At 46.4% G+C, this 15,031-nt stretch overlaps 1 protein-coding gene across 8 annotated transcripts in view; it reads left to right on the forward strand.

The window, feature by feature from the left end:
- Positions 1-9,568, forward strand: part of PLCB2 (phospholipase C beta 2) — a 64,687-nt gene extending 55,119 nt beyond the window's left edge. For 7 of the 8 annotated variants that reach the window (XM_075501764.1, XM_075501766.1, XM_075501765.1 and 4 more), the window contains 7 exons: positions 304-514; positions 753-921; positions 2,669-2,745; positions 4,979-5,074; positions 6,255-6,312; positions 6,996-7,082; positions 7,732-9,568. In XM_075501764.1, coding sequence (XP_075357879.1) covers positions 304-514; positions 753-921; positions 2,669-2,745; positions 4,979-5,074; positions 6,255-6,312; positions 6,996-7,082; positions 7,732-8,004 — 971 coding nt within the window. In that variant the 3' untranslated portion in view covers positions 8,005-9,568. Of the gene's footprint in view, positions 1-303; positions 515-752; positions 922-2,668; positions 2,746-4,978; positions 5,075-6,254; positions 6,313-6,995; positions 7,083-7,731 lie in introns of those variants that run through there. The other variant, XR_012775799.1, reaches the window with a different exon arrangement.
- The last annotated feature ends 5,463 nt before the right edge of the window (positions 9,569-15,031 follow it).

The raw sequence follows: 15,031 nt of genomic DNA on the forward strand, positions 1-15,031 counted from the left end.
TTGTGCTATCTTTGGGATACTTAGAATTGTGGAAAAGGGTGCAAGGCACAAGACAGACAGACTGGCACACCACCACCAGTGTGTTCCTCTGCCAAAATACCAAAAGGCAGCAATTCTTCTGGCCATCCCCATGCCACGCATCCACCAGATGGTGAACTGAGCTGCATGTAATGCTGAAAGGAGGGAGGAAAAGCTGAATGAAGGCAGTGCTGAAAAAAACTGTCTGACCCCAAAAAGGTCATTACAGCAGGTTGAGAAATGCTGGGTGAGAGAAAACATCCTCTCTTTATTTTGTAATTTTAGAGCCTCAGACAGCCAGTCTCGCTGAACTGCAGCAGATGAAGCTCTTTCTGAAGCTGCTGAAGAAGCAGGAGAAGGAACTGAGGGAGCTGGAGCGGAAAGGAAGTAAGCGGAGGGAGGAGCTGCTGCAGAAATATTCTGTACTCTTTTCGGAGCCTGTCTGCTATGGAGGCAAGAAAAGGATGAGACAGACTAGGAAAACCCAGAAGAAGAGGTAAATACAGCACAGGGTCTCCAGCAGGGCCGGGCCTGTGGGTCACCTCCCCAAACTAAAGCAGAGGGATCCCTAAGAGAAGCACGGGCTTCCCTTCTCTGAAGGAAGCAGGGAGTGGTGTGGGCATCCACATCTCCCTGGGTTTATAGTGTCAGATGTTCCCACTGGGGGTGGGTAGGAAGGTCGGGATTGTATTGGCATCTCTCAAAGCAGCACAGCTGCTGTATCTGTTCTGCAGGAGTTTGACAACAGGTGATGTTGGTACATGTGCAAATCCTGTAGAAATGGCAGAAGGCATTGATAGCCAAGTTTTGGAACTGAGAGAGAGGCTGGAGATGGACCTCATCCAACTGGGGGAGGAACACCATGACGGGATTCGAAGAAAGAAAGAGCAGCACGCCACAGAGGTAAGGACTGCAAGTCTCAACAGAAGATGTAGCCTAGGAGAGCCCCTGTAAGGACAGTCTGAAAAACCAAGTTCTTCACTAAACTGTGAGCTTGGAAATGTGGCCACAGGGCAGAAAACACCCCTCAGAGCAATTGTGAGGTCCATGCAAGATAATTGAGAATGTAGACATTCTTATTTGTTAGAAGCTATAAAAATCCAGAGGAAACATTTTTAAAGGTCTGCAATTTGAAAGAAATTGAGAAGCACTGCCCTGGAGTACCTCAGGCTCCATCTGCTTAAACTCTTCTGATAGCTTAGCTTGGAGTTAACACGGCATTTATTGGCTTCATGTGCTGCCAGGTGCCAGCTCTCTAGGAGCGTGGGTACGTGGGGTTGTACCACGCTTCTCATGGCTCCCTGCTTGATGCTGTACCCTCAGAGCTAGGGTGACACACAGGTATGTGGAAGCCCTGCAGGTTCACCAGTGGCAACCATCATTACAGACATGCCGTAGGGGCAACCAACCACGCTCACCGCCGTCATTCAAGCAGGACAGGTGATGCGTGGGAACAGAGCAGCCCCACCAATACATTCAGTACTTACCACGGCTGCATCTGTGCTAATGAAACGAAAGCCATGCAAGAGACAGTACTTCTAGGACCACCCCTTAGCACTGACAGTGGGGCTGGATCTCATTCCTCTTGAAATCTGGGAAGTGTTTTGCTGTTTGACTTAGAAGTCCAAGTAAGTGTCAATGTAAGGTGTTGCCAGTGAGTCCTGCAAGTGCATCAGTGTCTCCCACACCCTCAGACCCCCCCCACCTTAAGCAAACGCCAGCAGGAGACACAGTAATGCCTGGAGACAAAGTGCAGTCCACAAGATGGTGATGATAAATGAGGCATACGCCATCTGTTTCAACGAAAGGGGGATGATTCCAGGATTTGGAGGGCTTTTCCTATCATCATTTTCCAGAGGAGTTTGCATCGTATGTCTTAAATCTTAGGTTCCCTGTTGCACTTTGGCTTGACAAGCACCTTGCAAGCTGTCTACAAGACTGGCTGGTCTAGCCTATACCAACCCTGAGGGAAAAAAACCCTGCCTTTTGAGAACTAGCATACCTGGAAATCATGCTTATCAGTAGAGAGAGAAGCCAAAGGAATAAAACATCCTTGCTCACAGCTCTGTCAAAGACTGTGAGATTTAGTGGGCAAGGCTACAAAAAGGAAATAAAACCCTTGAGTTCTCACTGCACAGCACGTAGCCCAGCAGCCAGGGTTTTTCCTTTCAGGCTGTCTCTCGGCAGGCAGCAGTGCAGGCAGGTCTCACTGCACTGACGCTTACTCTGCCAGGAGTTTCCACAGAACTTTGTTTCCACAAGACAGAAGGCCCATCCTTTTGCTAGCCTCTGTTGTTTAGAAGGTAAGCTCTACTGCTGTTTCCCACCTACCCACAAGTACAGTGAATCTGGTGCTGCCTCCTGCAGAGAGACAGGAAGCTGTCCATAAAGATAACCTAGAGGTGTGTGACATGGCTCACAGAGTAGCCTTTGGAGCCTTGGTGGAGTCAGTCCACTAGCACGGTGCAATCCGTGCGCAAATCTGAACTCGCTGTTGTGGTGCACGGGTTTCCACAAAGCCTCACAGATCAGCTGGCCCCTGGAATTCAGTGCGGGGAGGGATAAAGCTGAATCTGGTGGTAAGTAGATACGGATGGTGTGCTGTGTCTCATCTTGGTTTGTTTGGTTTTGATCTTGTTTTCTTGAACAGCAAGTTACCAAGATAATAGAGCTAGCCAGAGAGAAGCAGACAGCTGAGCTGAAGGCACTGAAGGAGTCATCAGAAAGGTAAACTATTCAATAGTATTTGAATAACAAAGTACTAATGCATAGCTCTTACCTGGGGTAGCATTTCCTGCTAGATCTCAAAGCATTGTACTACAGACGGTGAGTGAATACAGAAGCATTTCTTTTACTTTGAGAAATTGAGGCACAGCGATGTGACGCAGGGTCTCACACAGTTACACAGCGGCAGTGGTGGGAAGACAGCTCTTGTCTTGTGATCTCTGGAACGGTGTTTGTGCCACGAGGCACCAAACAGGGTTCAAGCTGCAGTAAGTAGCCTTGACTAATTCAGAAAGATAGGAAATAAGACTGCTGGTCACTGGATGTCGTCTCTATCTGCTGTAGTCAGTACATCACATAGTCCCTTCCAGGAACTGATCAGCTCAGTCTTCTAAGTGAAATGAGCATTTTGGCTCCAGTACTTAAACAAACTGGCAGAATCAATTTACCAATTTCTAGCCAGGCATTTATCCATTTGTTCTTGCAATAACAACATTGTCCTGAAGCTAAAATCCTCACTCATTCCTCCTTCCCATTAAATCCTCTCTCAGCCTTTAGTTGCTAAGTCGAGCAAAACTTCCTCTTTTCCTGTCCTCCATCAAGACAGATTCTCTGTTTCTCTCAGCTATTCAGCATATTCAGCCAAGACCAAGAAAAACAGGTCGAGTATCTAGGTAAGGGTTTGCTAACAATACGATGTCATTTAGTACAGTCACATCTACAGCTGGCTGTGAGGAGCTCCAGAAAGATTTAAAGATCTTGAGCAACAGGCAATAAAATGGCAGTTAAATTCAGTATGAATAAATACAAAATAATGTGAATGGAAAAAAAGTAACCATAGCTCAGCTGTACACGGGGGTGAGCTATTGTCACTCAGGGAAGAGATCTTCAGCTGCTGTGGATGTTTCTCTCAAACAGCTCATCATTCACAGCTCTGCAGTGGCCAAAGTGGCAAATAGAATTTTTGGAATTGTATGGAGAAAAAAAAAAAAGATTCAAAGCCAGCATTGTGCCACTAGATCTATCTCCATGGTGTTTCAGTATGCCATCTTGAACAAAAAGATTTGAAAGAGCAAGAAGGGGGTGGCAAGGATAGTCAGCAGTGAGGAGTAATTTCTGCACAAAAAGAAATTAAATAGGACTCAGCTTGGAGAACAGATGATTGAGGGGGATGTGACAGAAGTGTGTAAAATCATGAATGGTATGGAGAAGAAGAATAGGGAAGTGATTACTCACTGTTTCTCATAAATGAAGAAATGTGGGGCACCCGGTGAAGTTCTCAAGGAGTGCTTCTGTCACACAGCATATAAATTGAGGAGTTCTCCTCTCAGAGCAAGGAGCTCTGAAGTCCAAAAGTAGAGCTATATTCCAACGTATGAGAGACATTCATGGGAGATAAATGCCTAGAAGCTGGAGGATAGACTGGAAAGTGGGAAGGTGGAGGAGGGAAAAATTACCCTACACTTGTTCTCTTCCTTACACTTCTCTTAAGCATACACTTCTTCCGCTGTTGGAGGCAGGACACCAGACCGACGGGCCACAGTCCGATGGCCATTCTTATGTCCCCCTTAGCAGCCGTCCTGTTGTAATCATTTTGTACACGGATGCCCAAGATGAGGTACTGGTGGTGTGTCAGCAGCCTCTGACACTAACACCTTCCTCTGTCTTGTCACGTTCTCTGGCCTGCAGTTAGCATTTTTGATGGCCACATGCACCTCAGTCAGGGGCACAGATCCTGGGTTTTCTGGGTTTTGTTCTTTTCATCTTTCCTACAGGTTGATCAAATGCCTTTTCAGTGTTTATGGTTTCTGCTTTGCAAGTCATGTCCCGTAGTTTATGTGCCTTTCTGCTTGCTTCAGGTCTTCTTTTTAGGTCTGCTATACAAACATGTAGTTCCTTCTTTTTTTTTCTTTTCCTTTTTTTTTCTTTTTAATGTAGCAGTGTAAGTAGTTTTGGCAAGTCTTCTGCTGCTCAAGAGGAACCCAATGTAGATATACAATACAACCTAATTGTATAACATGTGTTTACTCCTGTCCCCTTGTTATGACTCCCTTTAAAAAAAAAAAGTTACAGGACTTAAAATATTCTGAACACTTAGGGCTTTCTGCTGTGCCATCACTCAAACTTTGCTTTTCTGGACCGTAGAGCACTCCAGAGAAGCAAATGCAGAGGGCTGCTTCAGTCTCTGGGGTTTGTAATCAGTCCTGTCTCTCACAGCACTCTCTTCTCTCCACAGCAATATTAAAGATATTAAGAAGAAGCTGGAGGCAAAGAGAGTGGACCGAATCCAAGCCATGATGAGGAATACTAGTGACAAGGCTGCTCAGGAGAGGTACTGGGGTAGATGTTACTGGGCTTTGTCTACGCAGAACACTAGCTGTCCTGCTCCAGGCATGGAACAGTGCTACACCACAGCCTCTGTCACCAACAGGGGAACTTTTTAAAGCAGCCGAAAAGTAGTGGCAGAGCCATAGGGGTCAGGGAAGGTGTGCTGGCCTGCCCTCACTCCTGGCTTAGCATTTTTTCTCCATTGCATTCCAGTACACAGGCATATACGCAGTGAAGCCAAACATCTGCTTCCTAGCTGTAGTGATAACATCATTCCTGCAGTCACTGCTGACAGGGGCTTCCGGAGCTTTCTCCATAGGCTTCATTTTTTTGTGTAAGGCAGTCAACAAGACCAGTTTTACTTACTGGACTTCTGAATAGCCTGAGAGGAGTAGTGCCTTAAAAATCCCCCCTGCCCTGCCGCAGGGAGTAGGAGCTCATATGGAAATGCAGGGGGAGGTCATTACAGATGGAGAAATTGTACCTTGAATACAAGCCTTGCATGCACCCATCTCTTTGGCTCTCTTACGTGACACGTAAGCTTCTTGCTGACGTGACGATGAACTTTCCAGTCACTTCAGCTGAAGCCTAAGAGCCTTCCAAATACTTCCTGCCTACCCTCATGCCTTGGTGGGTATTTATCTCCCCCTAGAATCAAAGGTAGGTCTTCCCCAGCCTCTCTAGAATCTGTTTGTAATCAGTTCAGCAGCCATCTCGGTTAAGAGGTTGTGTTTAGGCGTATAATGGCTGCAGCCTTCCTTCCCATTCGTTGTTACAAAAACAATTCTGTGTTACTGAGCCTGCGTATTCAAGTACTGCGTGATACGAATCAGTTGTAACAGCTTCACGTGTTCAAGGGTACAGAAGAGGGTACGCTACCTCCCTTGCTTCCGGCTCATAGCAAGGTCCTTTTGCTGTCTGTTAAGCTGAAAAAAATAGAATTTTGCATCCAATTATTTGGCTTATGTCTCAGTCAAATTTGAATGGTGTTTTATTTGCTTTTCCTAAAATTACAGCAACCTCTCGATGTGGGAGGACACTATGAGAATATAACACACCTGTCTTTCTGTGTGGGCACTAGCAGTCCTGTCTTGCTGTATGGCACTTTATCAGAATTGATAAACAGGTTTTATATAAAGAGAACAGATGGATTATAGGTTCTTATACATTTCCTTTCTTTAAAGGTTGAAGAAAGAAATCAATAACTCTCACATTCAGGAAGTGGTGCGAACAATCAAAGTGGTAAGTTCGCCTGTGACAGTCTGCCACAGCATCTCTGTTTTCTGCAAAGTGGGGGTGTCTCGTGTACATCGTCAGCATGTCTCACAGAGTGCGAGTTCTCCGAGGCATTTGAATCCCATGCGATTGCTACTGCATCGAGGACTCTGAGTGTGTAATTCAGACAGCCAGAGTGCAGCTGAAGACAGCTGCTACCCTTACTAAAATACCGCAGGTCCATAAGGGTCTAGTCGGTCCTCCCACCTGGGTCAGAGATGCAGTGCAAACAGAGCTGTCCAGGATATTTTGCATTTCTAATTCAGGGATGTTTTTGAAGCACAGCTAATGAGCAGTGTAACCCCACATCTATTTAATAATGTGCAAAATTTTGCAGAAGGGGAGGAGACCCCAAGGATCTCATCTTTGCCCTTCAGAGACCCATCCCCTTGTTGAGCAGACCCCGTGTGTGTGTACACGCTCACGCATGTGCACGCTCTTGCAATGCTTCCCCAGCACTGGAGTTCAGAGTCTTGAGTACTACACAAATAACTTGGAGCCAGCAGAAATTGTTCAGAATTGGGAACGAGGGGGATACTGTGGCCTGTGCTCTATAACTCTGTGTCTTGCTGTTACAAGCTTGGGCTGGCTAAAGCATTTGTTTATAAAAACTTAAATTTGAGTGTTTTTTTAATTTGTTCTTCTTGAAGTTGACAGAAAAGACAGCCAGGTATCAGCAGAAACTGGAAGAGAAGCAGGCAGATAATCTGAGAACAATCAAGGAGAAAGAAAGCCAGGTAAAGGCAAAAATGAAGCTCAGGGTCAATGCTGTTACTCAGTACAGTAAATCCAAAATACTAGAGGAGATCAGTCTTCCTTGCGCATTCTTTAATTAATGCTACACTCATCCTCCACACACACACTTCAGGTACCCACTCCTCAGTACGCTGAGAAAATGAATGACTTGGAAGGTGGTTCTACAGGAGCCTACACAGATCTAAGTAAGTCAGAGGTGCTGCACTCCTACACTCTCTGTGCCAGCACTAGCATTCATCTAACCATACAAAAACCCCCTAAATTTAAAGTATGATGGAAATGCATCTTTAGGAGAGATGAGTCTCATCCCTGAGCTCTTCTGCTCTCAAAACACACAGAATGCATTCATGCTCTTTCAAGGTTGATGTGCAGTGAACGTGCAGTCTCAATTCAAACTGGTGCAAATCAGAATAATGTAAATCAGCAATACTCCCCGCTTTCATCTTCAGGGAAGCCAAAGATTGCCTGGGGGCTAGAGACAAGTCATTCAATATAGGGTTGAGACCAAAATTGTGACGTGCTAACATCTCATCGTACTGGTCTCTCTCAGAGCAGGTTTTTATACCGTTCTCAGCCTGATGTCTGCTTAGCTTCAGTGTTTGGAGAATGATCTGAGGTCTCTGTTTGCAGCTCCTGCAGGAGGCACTGGCAGAGTACGAGGAGAAATTGAAAAGTCTGAACATGGAGGTGCAGGAGATGGTGAAGAACTACGCAAAAGCAGGCTTTCCTGGAGAGCCAGAGACTCAGAAGGAAGCAGTTCAGAGCGTTCCTGAGGGAGAACAGGGCTCTATGGAACAACTGGAAGAAAAGATCCCAGTGGCAGAGGTGTCAAGGCTTACATTAGCCATGGCTGAGCCCCCAGGAGCTCAAACAGATGTCAACATTGAAGAAAGCATATTTTGAGAGATGCTTCTTTTACTATTCCACTTCAAGAAGGTTTATGGAGGTATATAGTAAAGTTAAAGACCAGCTTGACAAACTACTCTCCCTTTCCACTCGGGAACTCCTGAAATCCTACTACTTCATTATCCTAGATATTGGAAGTAGTCTGAAGAGATCACCCTTCAGAGAGTGCTTCGCTCTCTTTGTCTTCTGCAGCCTCAGCACTAAGGTATTTAAGCAGCATGAAAGGGCCTGTGGCGGAAGACAAGCTAGTTGTTGGCATTCACAGCAGCATCTACATTATAATATTTTAGTCTGGATTCAGACTTCAGTTTTTAGAGTAAGTTCCCTCATCATTCCTTACCTGCATCTCTTCACATCAGAGTGGTCTCGGAGCTAGATCCCTTTGAACAAAATTTAACTGAGAGAGACACTCTCCAGTAGCTCACCTAACACCCTCCAACCAGCTGAGAGCTAGCCCAGAGTAAAGCCTCCTGAAATACATGTAAGTGTGGGTGGCAGGTGCTCAGCAAACACTCTTGTCTTCTAAAGCGCCGTTCCTTCTGGCAACACTACCTGCTAATGTAGACACAGCTTCTGTTTACAGGAGGAAAGGTCAGTTTGATAGAATGTCATACCATTTTTTTGTCAGCATACCACTTCCTTGCACAACCAGTGTTGGCTTTTTAATTGGTGTGTTTCCCCCAGTCAGATGAGGACAGTTTTCAGTACATTGGTATCCACACAACATAAACCAGCATTTCCTTCTGTGGAAATGTACATTACCAGCATTGTAGCTTAGCTTAGCTTTTCTTTTCTTTCCTCCCTTCCTTTCTTTCCTCCCCTTATTCCCAGGGGCCGATTCTCACTCCTGATTCTAACTTTGACTCTCACAGGCCTTCAGGCAAGTTCTCAGATCTGGATCCATATGTCCTGAAGACCCTGCCAGTCTTGAGCAAGCTCCTTGGGCAATTATAAGGCATACTATGAGGAGTCTAAAAGCCTCATCATTTGTTCCAGCTACCCCAAAAACACTTGCAGAGTTCTCACCTACAGCAATTTGGCATTTTTAGAGCTTCACCGAAACTTTTTCTCATGAAGCTAAATTGGTTACATATTATGTAAACCCATAATTACAGCAGTTAGTTAAATTTCTGAACTGTTTGAAAATAATTTTGTTCTCAAAGAAAGAGCCAGCCAGTTATATTGCCCGTAAGATTCCCTTACATAGAAAGCTGAGTATGGCTCATAAGAAACCACAATGAATTACCCATACAGGTAGCAGAAGGCAGTTCTCTGGAGCTTCTTTTACATGCTGCCATCCCAGCTAATGACAACAGAGGGCTCAGCAGTGATCTGCAGACTCTCTTCCTTCCTGCTGGGAAAACCAAGCTCCTCAAATCTATGTTCTTTAGGACCTTGGGGGGGAGACTCCTCCTGCTGTTGGCTCTCCCTTTGCAGCAGTATGGCACACATCTTCCCTCAAAGCTTTAGTCACTTCCTATTTCTTCATGAAGTATGTCCCCCTGTAACTAACAGCAGTCCCCCCTTTGGTGGCATAACAGGTAAGTCTCATTCTGCTGCCTAACTCTGAATAATGATTGCCCGGCCGTGTGACTCCAGATGGTCCTCAGCCTCTTTTAGCCCTAGCACAGACTTGCTGCTGCCTGTCTTTAACACAAAACCTTCCAGCAGAACACACCTGGAGGGCCAGGTTCCCAGCATCTAAGAGGTCTTGTCTTGCAACAGCGAAAGGAGAGGTTCCTCTTGGCCATCTTTACACTTCCACTTTCTAGGACAGCAAAGCCTCATTTTGTGAATGCAGAACTTGCATCAGTGCCCCCCGCCTCCACACATACTTTCTCTCACCTGTTTTATGACCTCGTGCACTGAACAGCTTTGACACAGCAAGTGCTCACTCATCCAGCAGGAAAGAACTGGAAACATATGGTCCAACCTTTTCCTAGCACCATTTAAGAGAGACTTTGCTTATGGATCCTAAAAAAGCAGGAAATAGCAATAATTCAGTACAGAGCAGCCACTTCCTGGCCTTCCTCATCTTGCGTCCTGAAATAACGCTAGCCCAAGAATTGGCGTGTGGCCTGCCAAAGTATACTTGCACCAGGTCACAGGGACCCTGCGAAATGAGGCACTTGTGGTCACCAGATGTCACAAGTGGAGGAGGGGGGGGATGGACTGACCTGACACCCCCCTGCCCCCCCCAAAAAAGGTCACCCCTCTGCAGTCACGCATCTGTAAGTAGCCAGGCTAATTAAAAGAGGTGGCAGAAGCAAATGGGAACCACAACTCTTCTATTACAAATGCTTATCCTAGAGATAAGCTACTGTAGGTCAACTCTTCTGAATTGTTCAATGAAACAATAACAACCCAAAATAACAAAAAAATACCCCAAAGCCTAAACACTGCTGAAGGAAAATGGGGGGGATGGGACCCCCAAACCTCAACCTGCACTTGAGCAGATCTGTGACGACTGCAAGTCTTAGCACCAGCAGCCTAGAGAACCTTGCGCTGATGAAACCCTCAATGTATTTATTTGGCCATTCAAGCCCCCTTTTATTGCGACCTTGCAGAGCCGCAGAGGGTAGAGTGTCTTTAAACCCAGCCATAGAAGAGAAACGGGTGAGACCATGGTCTAAAACAGGAGCTTCTTCCACCCTCTTGTTATTAAAATCTTTGCCCTTAATTTGAGACAGTACTAGAAGAGATGTGTTCCTGACTGGAGCCACAGGCTCTCTCCTCTTCCCTCCCCCAAATTTTAAGTGCCATGCTGCGGTGTCGTCTGACACAGTCCCCACTCACCCCTCAGCTTGTTCTTTGGGTTTCTGTCTTTTCTGGAAAAGCGAGCTCAGTCACAGCAAACCTACAGCATGCAGTGGCTGCTATACGAGAACAGTCACACCTACAAAATGCATTGATAAATGCATTATGAAATGCTGCTATAAAAAAACCAAACAAACAAACAACAAAAAAAACCAAACAAAAAACCCAACAAACAGCTGAAGTAGGTATGAGAGACAAGATGTTCCAAGCCTGGTCTGACATCCAAAAAGAGACCATACCTCCCCTGCGGTGTTAACATAATACTGGAATTATGTATTGTACATTTCTGACTTATTTATTTTCTAAAAAAAATAAAACATTGCATTTCTTAAAAAATTGGATCACCTTTTTTTTTTTTTAATTGCAGTTCGTGGATACGGGAGCAAGTCCTAAATGTTTCCCAGTGTATGCACATGTTAATAGAGGCATCAGGTGCCCAGAGTTTTCTGCCATCTGTGCTCACAGTTCTCAAATGCAGCTTCTTCAGTTATTAAATATGCAGCGAGGTTATTTTTTTAAACATAATGTCCTTCTCGCACACCTTCTCCCCTGTGCAGTTCATTCCATTCCTGATGGTACTTAATAACCAAACATAGCAAAGCAAATTACTCACAGTCCAAATACCGCTCCTGATGCCTTACAGGCAGCCTTGCCTCACTAATACAGCGGCCGCCGCCTCCTCACAAGCACAGGTCAGAAGAGTATCTCAACGGGAGTCACAACTATTCTGGTGAGCTCACACTCCTCACGTTGGCTCAGTCCTAGTTCAGACCAGCAAAGGGACTGCCTAAAGACAGAAAGGTCCTTCACAGACACGCCAGGACAGCAGCACAAAGTTCAGCTTGCAGCCAGTTTTCTCCCACCCCACAGCAACCCTCGCCCCTCACACACAGCACAAGCCCGTGGCCGCGCGCTGGCTCTGACCGCCGGCAGAAGCATCTCCCGGGACAGATGGGGCTCAGTGCAGAACCCTTTCTGCTGCGGGCAGCAACAGATTCACAAAACGCTGGCCAAGCAGTGCCAGGTACCACAACGTGAGCTCAGTTCCCTTCCTGGCTCATCCTGAGGGCTGGCTGGGCTCCTTCATGGGTACAGTGAAGCTCTGGCGTGGATATATGTTATTAATGGCCATTTCCTTCTGCTGAAGCTTTATCTCAGGAAGTGGTGAAACATTGCTCCAGTTAGATCAGTTCTGTTGGTTTATAGAACAGCCTCCATCCCTGAAGTCTCACTCACGCTGTGAAGTTTGAGGGCCTTCAAAAAAAGATGACAACCATCACAGCGAGGTAGAACTGCAGCCAGGAAGCAGTTTAATATTTTGACTTCAACCAGCTCACAGTGTTGGCGGTTCCAAACTGGAGCCCACGTTCATTAACCCCCTGCTTTCTACAGCGGGGCTGGCAATGGAGATCAAGGCTGGTGTCAGAAATGGGGTTAGCACAAGGGGAGGGGTCGCTTTCCCGGCAAGGGCACAGAGCAGAGCCACAGCAACGGGAACAGCGAGGAAAGACTGCAAACACAGCGAAACCCACCCAGAAAAACTGGCCCTGAGCAGGGCTCCCCAGTCACTGCTAAGCACCAGGTATCTCCAGACATTTCTCAGCCACGCAACGGTGCCTGCAGTCACTGCCCTAGATCCAGCCGCACATGGATGCGACCAGGAAAACAAGAACTGCCCTTAAGTACACGCAAAGTTTCCATCAGCATAAATATAAACCCACAACACTCACAACTGTTGGGTGTTTTTCCCACCCTTCGGCTGCACACACAACATCCAGCATAGCAGAAACACAGCCCTCGTGCTGGCTAAATGGGGGTTTGTCACCAGCTTCAGCCACCCAGTCCATAGCGGCCATCCAAAAGCCCTCCAGAGAAGGTTTTTAGAGGTTACTTTAAAGGACGATTCATCCCATCTCTCTCTGGAGGGAACTCGGACACCCAGCTCAGACCAAAAGGTGACCATGGGGTGGCCCCTCTCCATGCACATTGCCAAAGCACCGGGGTTACTTTTTTTCCTTCAAACCCTTACAGTGAATGAACCCCCCAGAATAAACCCACGTTACAGAGACAGACATGTAAAGCCAGGGCAGAACAGCCGGGCCTGAGTTAGTGGAAGTTTTCACTCCTCTCTCCCCTGACAATACCACCTAAAAAAGAACATGTTTCACAGGGACAGGGACAGCCCTAATGGCAGCTGCAGACAGGGGAAGGACGCGCTCTCTTCCTCCATACAGCACACAACAAAGACCCTAAGCCAGGTTGGGCGGGCTCAGTCTCACTTCAGAGGCTGCTCCCCACCTACAGCACCGGCACAAGCTGGAGCCCTGGTAACAAGGGATACCACCGCTACGGCCTCCTCCCCTCCAGCCTGCGCCAGCTTACCCAGCGCTGCCTGTCAGGATTCCCCAGTGGCTTCGTTTGCCAGCCTAGAGACCTCTCACTACTGCGTCGTGCCGACTCTTCAGCAACACCCTTCGGTGAGAGCCCTCATGCTGCCTGTGAGCATTCTGAGGTCAACACAGCAGGCTGAACCCAGTACGCTCCTCTCCTAACCTTTTTAGCTCTTTTTGCCATCCCCTCCAAGCAGATCATCAGTTCTCCGACAGCCTTTGAACAACACAAATTGGCTGGCCAAAGCAAGGGCTGAAACAATGCCAGACTAAAATGCTCTTCGTGAGGCTTTTTTAAAGGTGTGGACATTTCAAAAAACAGTCATAGCTCAGCTACACTTATGACACAGATGTAAGAAAACTTAACTTCAGCAGTTTGGATTCATGTTATTAATATCCTCTGCCGTTTGAACCCTGAGGTAAAAAACACACCATGATGACTTGTACCCTTACACCACATCACAGTTTCTGTTGTGCAACCCTTCTGTTATTAAACAAAGCACTGGCACAGCTTTATCAGGTGATTTATGCAGAATTTCATGAAAAACAGGTGGAATGTTTTATGCAGATTACCTCTTAGTGCCAAAAAAAATAATCTAAATGCACTTTTCAGAGTGTATACAGAAGAATCACTAACTGTAAGCAAAGCCACATCTCGGGTGAAGTACAGACCCCATTCTGCATCAACACCTTTCCTCACTGCAGTGAAGCAGCCCATGCCCCAGAGGCCAGGCATGCCGATGCTCCTCCGACAGAACACTGTCTCTACACAAAATGTGATGAAGTTTCTGGAAGATGACAAATGGACAAAAGTAAGATCAAGGCACTAAAACAAAAGTTACTGTAGAGGTTTCGCACAACACGTGATGAATTCTGACCATCCCTCCAGCAGCATGACGGCTCAGAGTCACACCAGCATTTGGCTACTTACGTACTCCAGAGGAGAAATCCCACCTTCTGATGTTCCAGCACTATTTCTTCCCACAGAATTCAGACATCCTTGAGGATTTCTTCATGCGGCTGTGGAGCCCTGCCCGTGTTTTTGCTTACCACAGGATACTTGCTGACCACTGGGGGATATGCTAGTTGGATCAGATAGGTCTCTGTAATGAGGCTGTTACATACAGAAACCAAATTCAATGGTAATTAAGACAACAATAGTGCCTGGTCAGACACTGAACAGCAGCAGATTTAGGCACGATCTTAGATTCTTTCCACATTTTCATCTTTTATGTGGCATATTCTAAACCTCATTCTCTACCACTAAATTCTCTTGCCCAAAATACTTATTTTCAGGGGCCCAAACTTGTACTATATTCCTAAAAAATTAAATAACGGGGATCCCTAAGCAAAGGAGGACTCTAACCACAACAAGGGATACAAGTACAAGACACTGTACCTGAAGGATCAGGACGGGGACTCTCTAAACCAAGAGCATTACTAACAAAAGACACAGCAGTCGAACTCATCTATGTCTTGGCCAACACCTTTGCAGGCAGCTTCCCTGATGAGAATTCAGCACTGACATTTAGGAAAACAAGGAAAAAAAAAAACAAACCTAAAAGACTAACATGGCACACACTTTCAGATGAGAAGCCCAACCCAGTGGAAAGCTTCCCCTTGCTGCCTCTTCACTCTCCAGTGGGAACTGGCGGTAGTGGGAAAGTGAGGGCGAGCGCAGCTCTCCTCGGCAGGCTGCCTTGCTGTTAGCACCTCTGTTATCGTCATGCCCTTCACGTTTTCAGAGCACTTTACAGGCACGAGTAAAAGCCTGAAGGTCATTGCTAAAGCAAATCAGTTTGCTGTGGTGAATAGAT

This window comes from Mycteria americana, chromosome 5 (assembly GCF_035582795.1).
Source record: "Mycteria americana isolate JAX WOST 10 ecotype Jacksonville Zoo and Gardens chromosome 5, USCA_MyAme_1.0, whole genome shotgun sequence".
Classification (NCBI taxonomy): Eukaryota; Metazoa; Chordata; class Aves; order Ciconiiformes; family Ciconiidae; genus Mycteria; species Mycteria americana.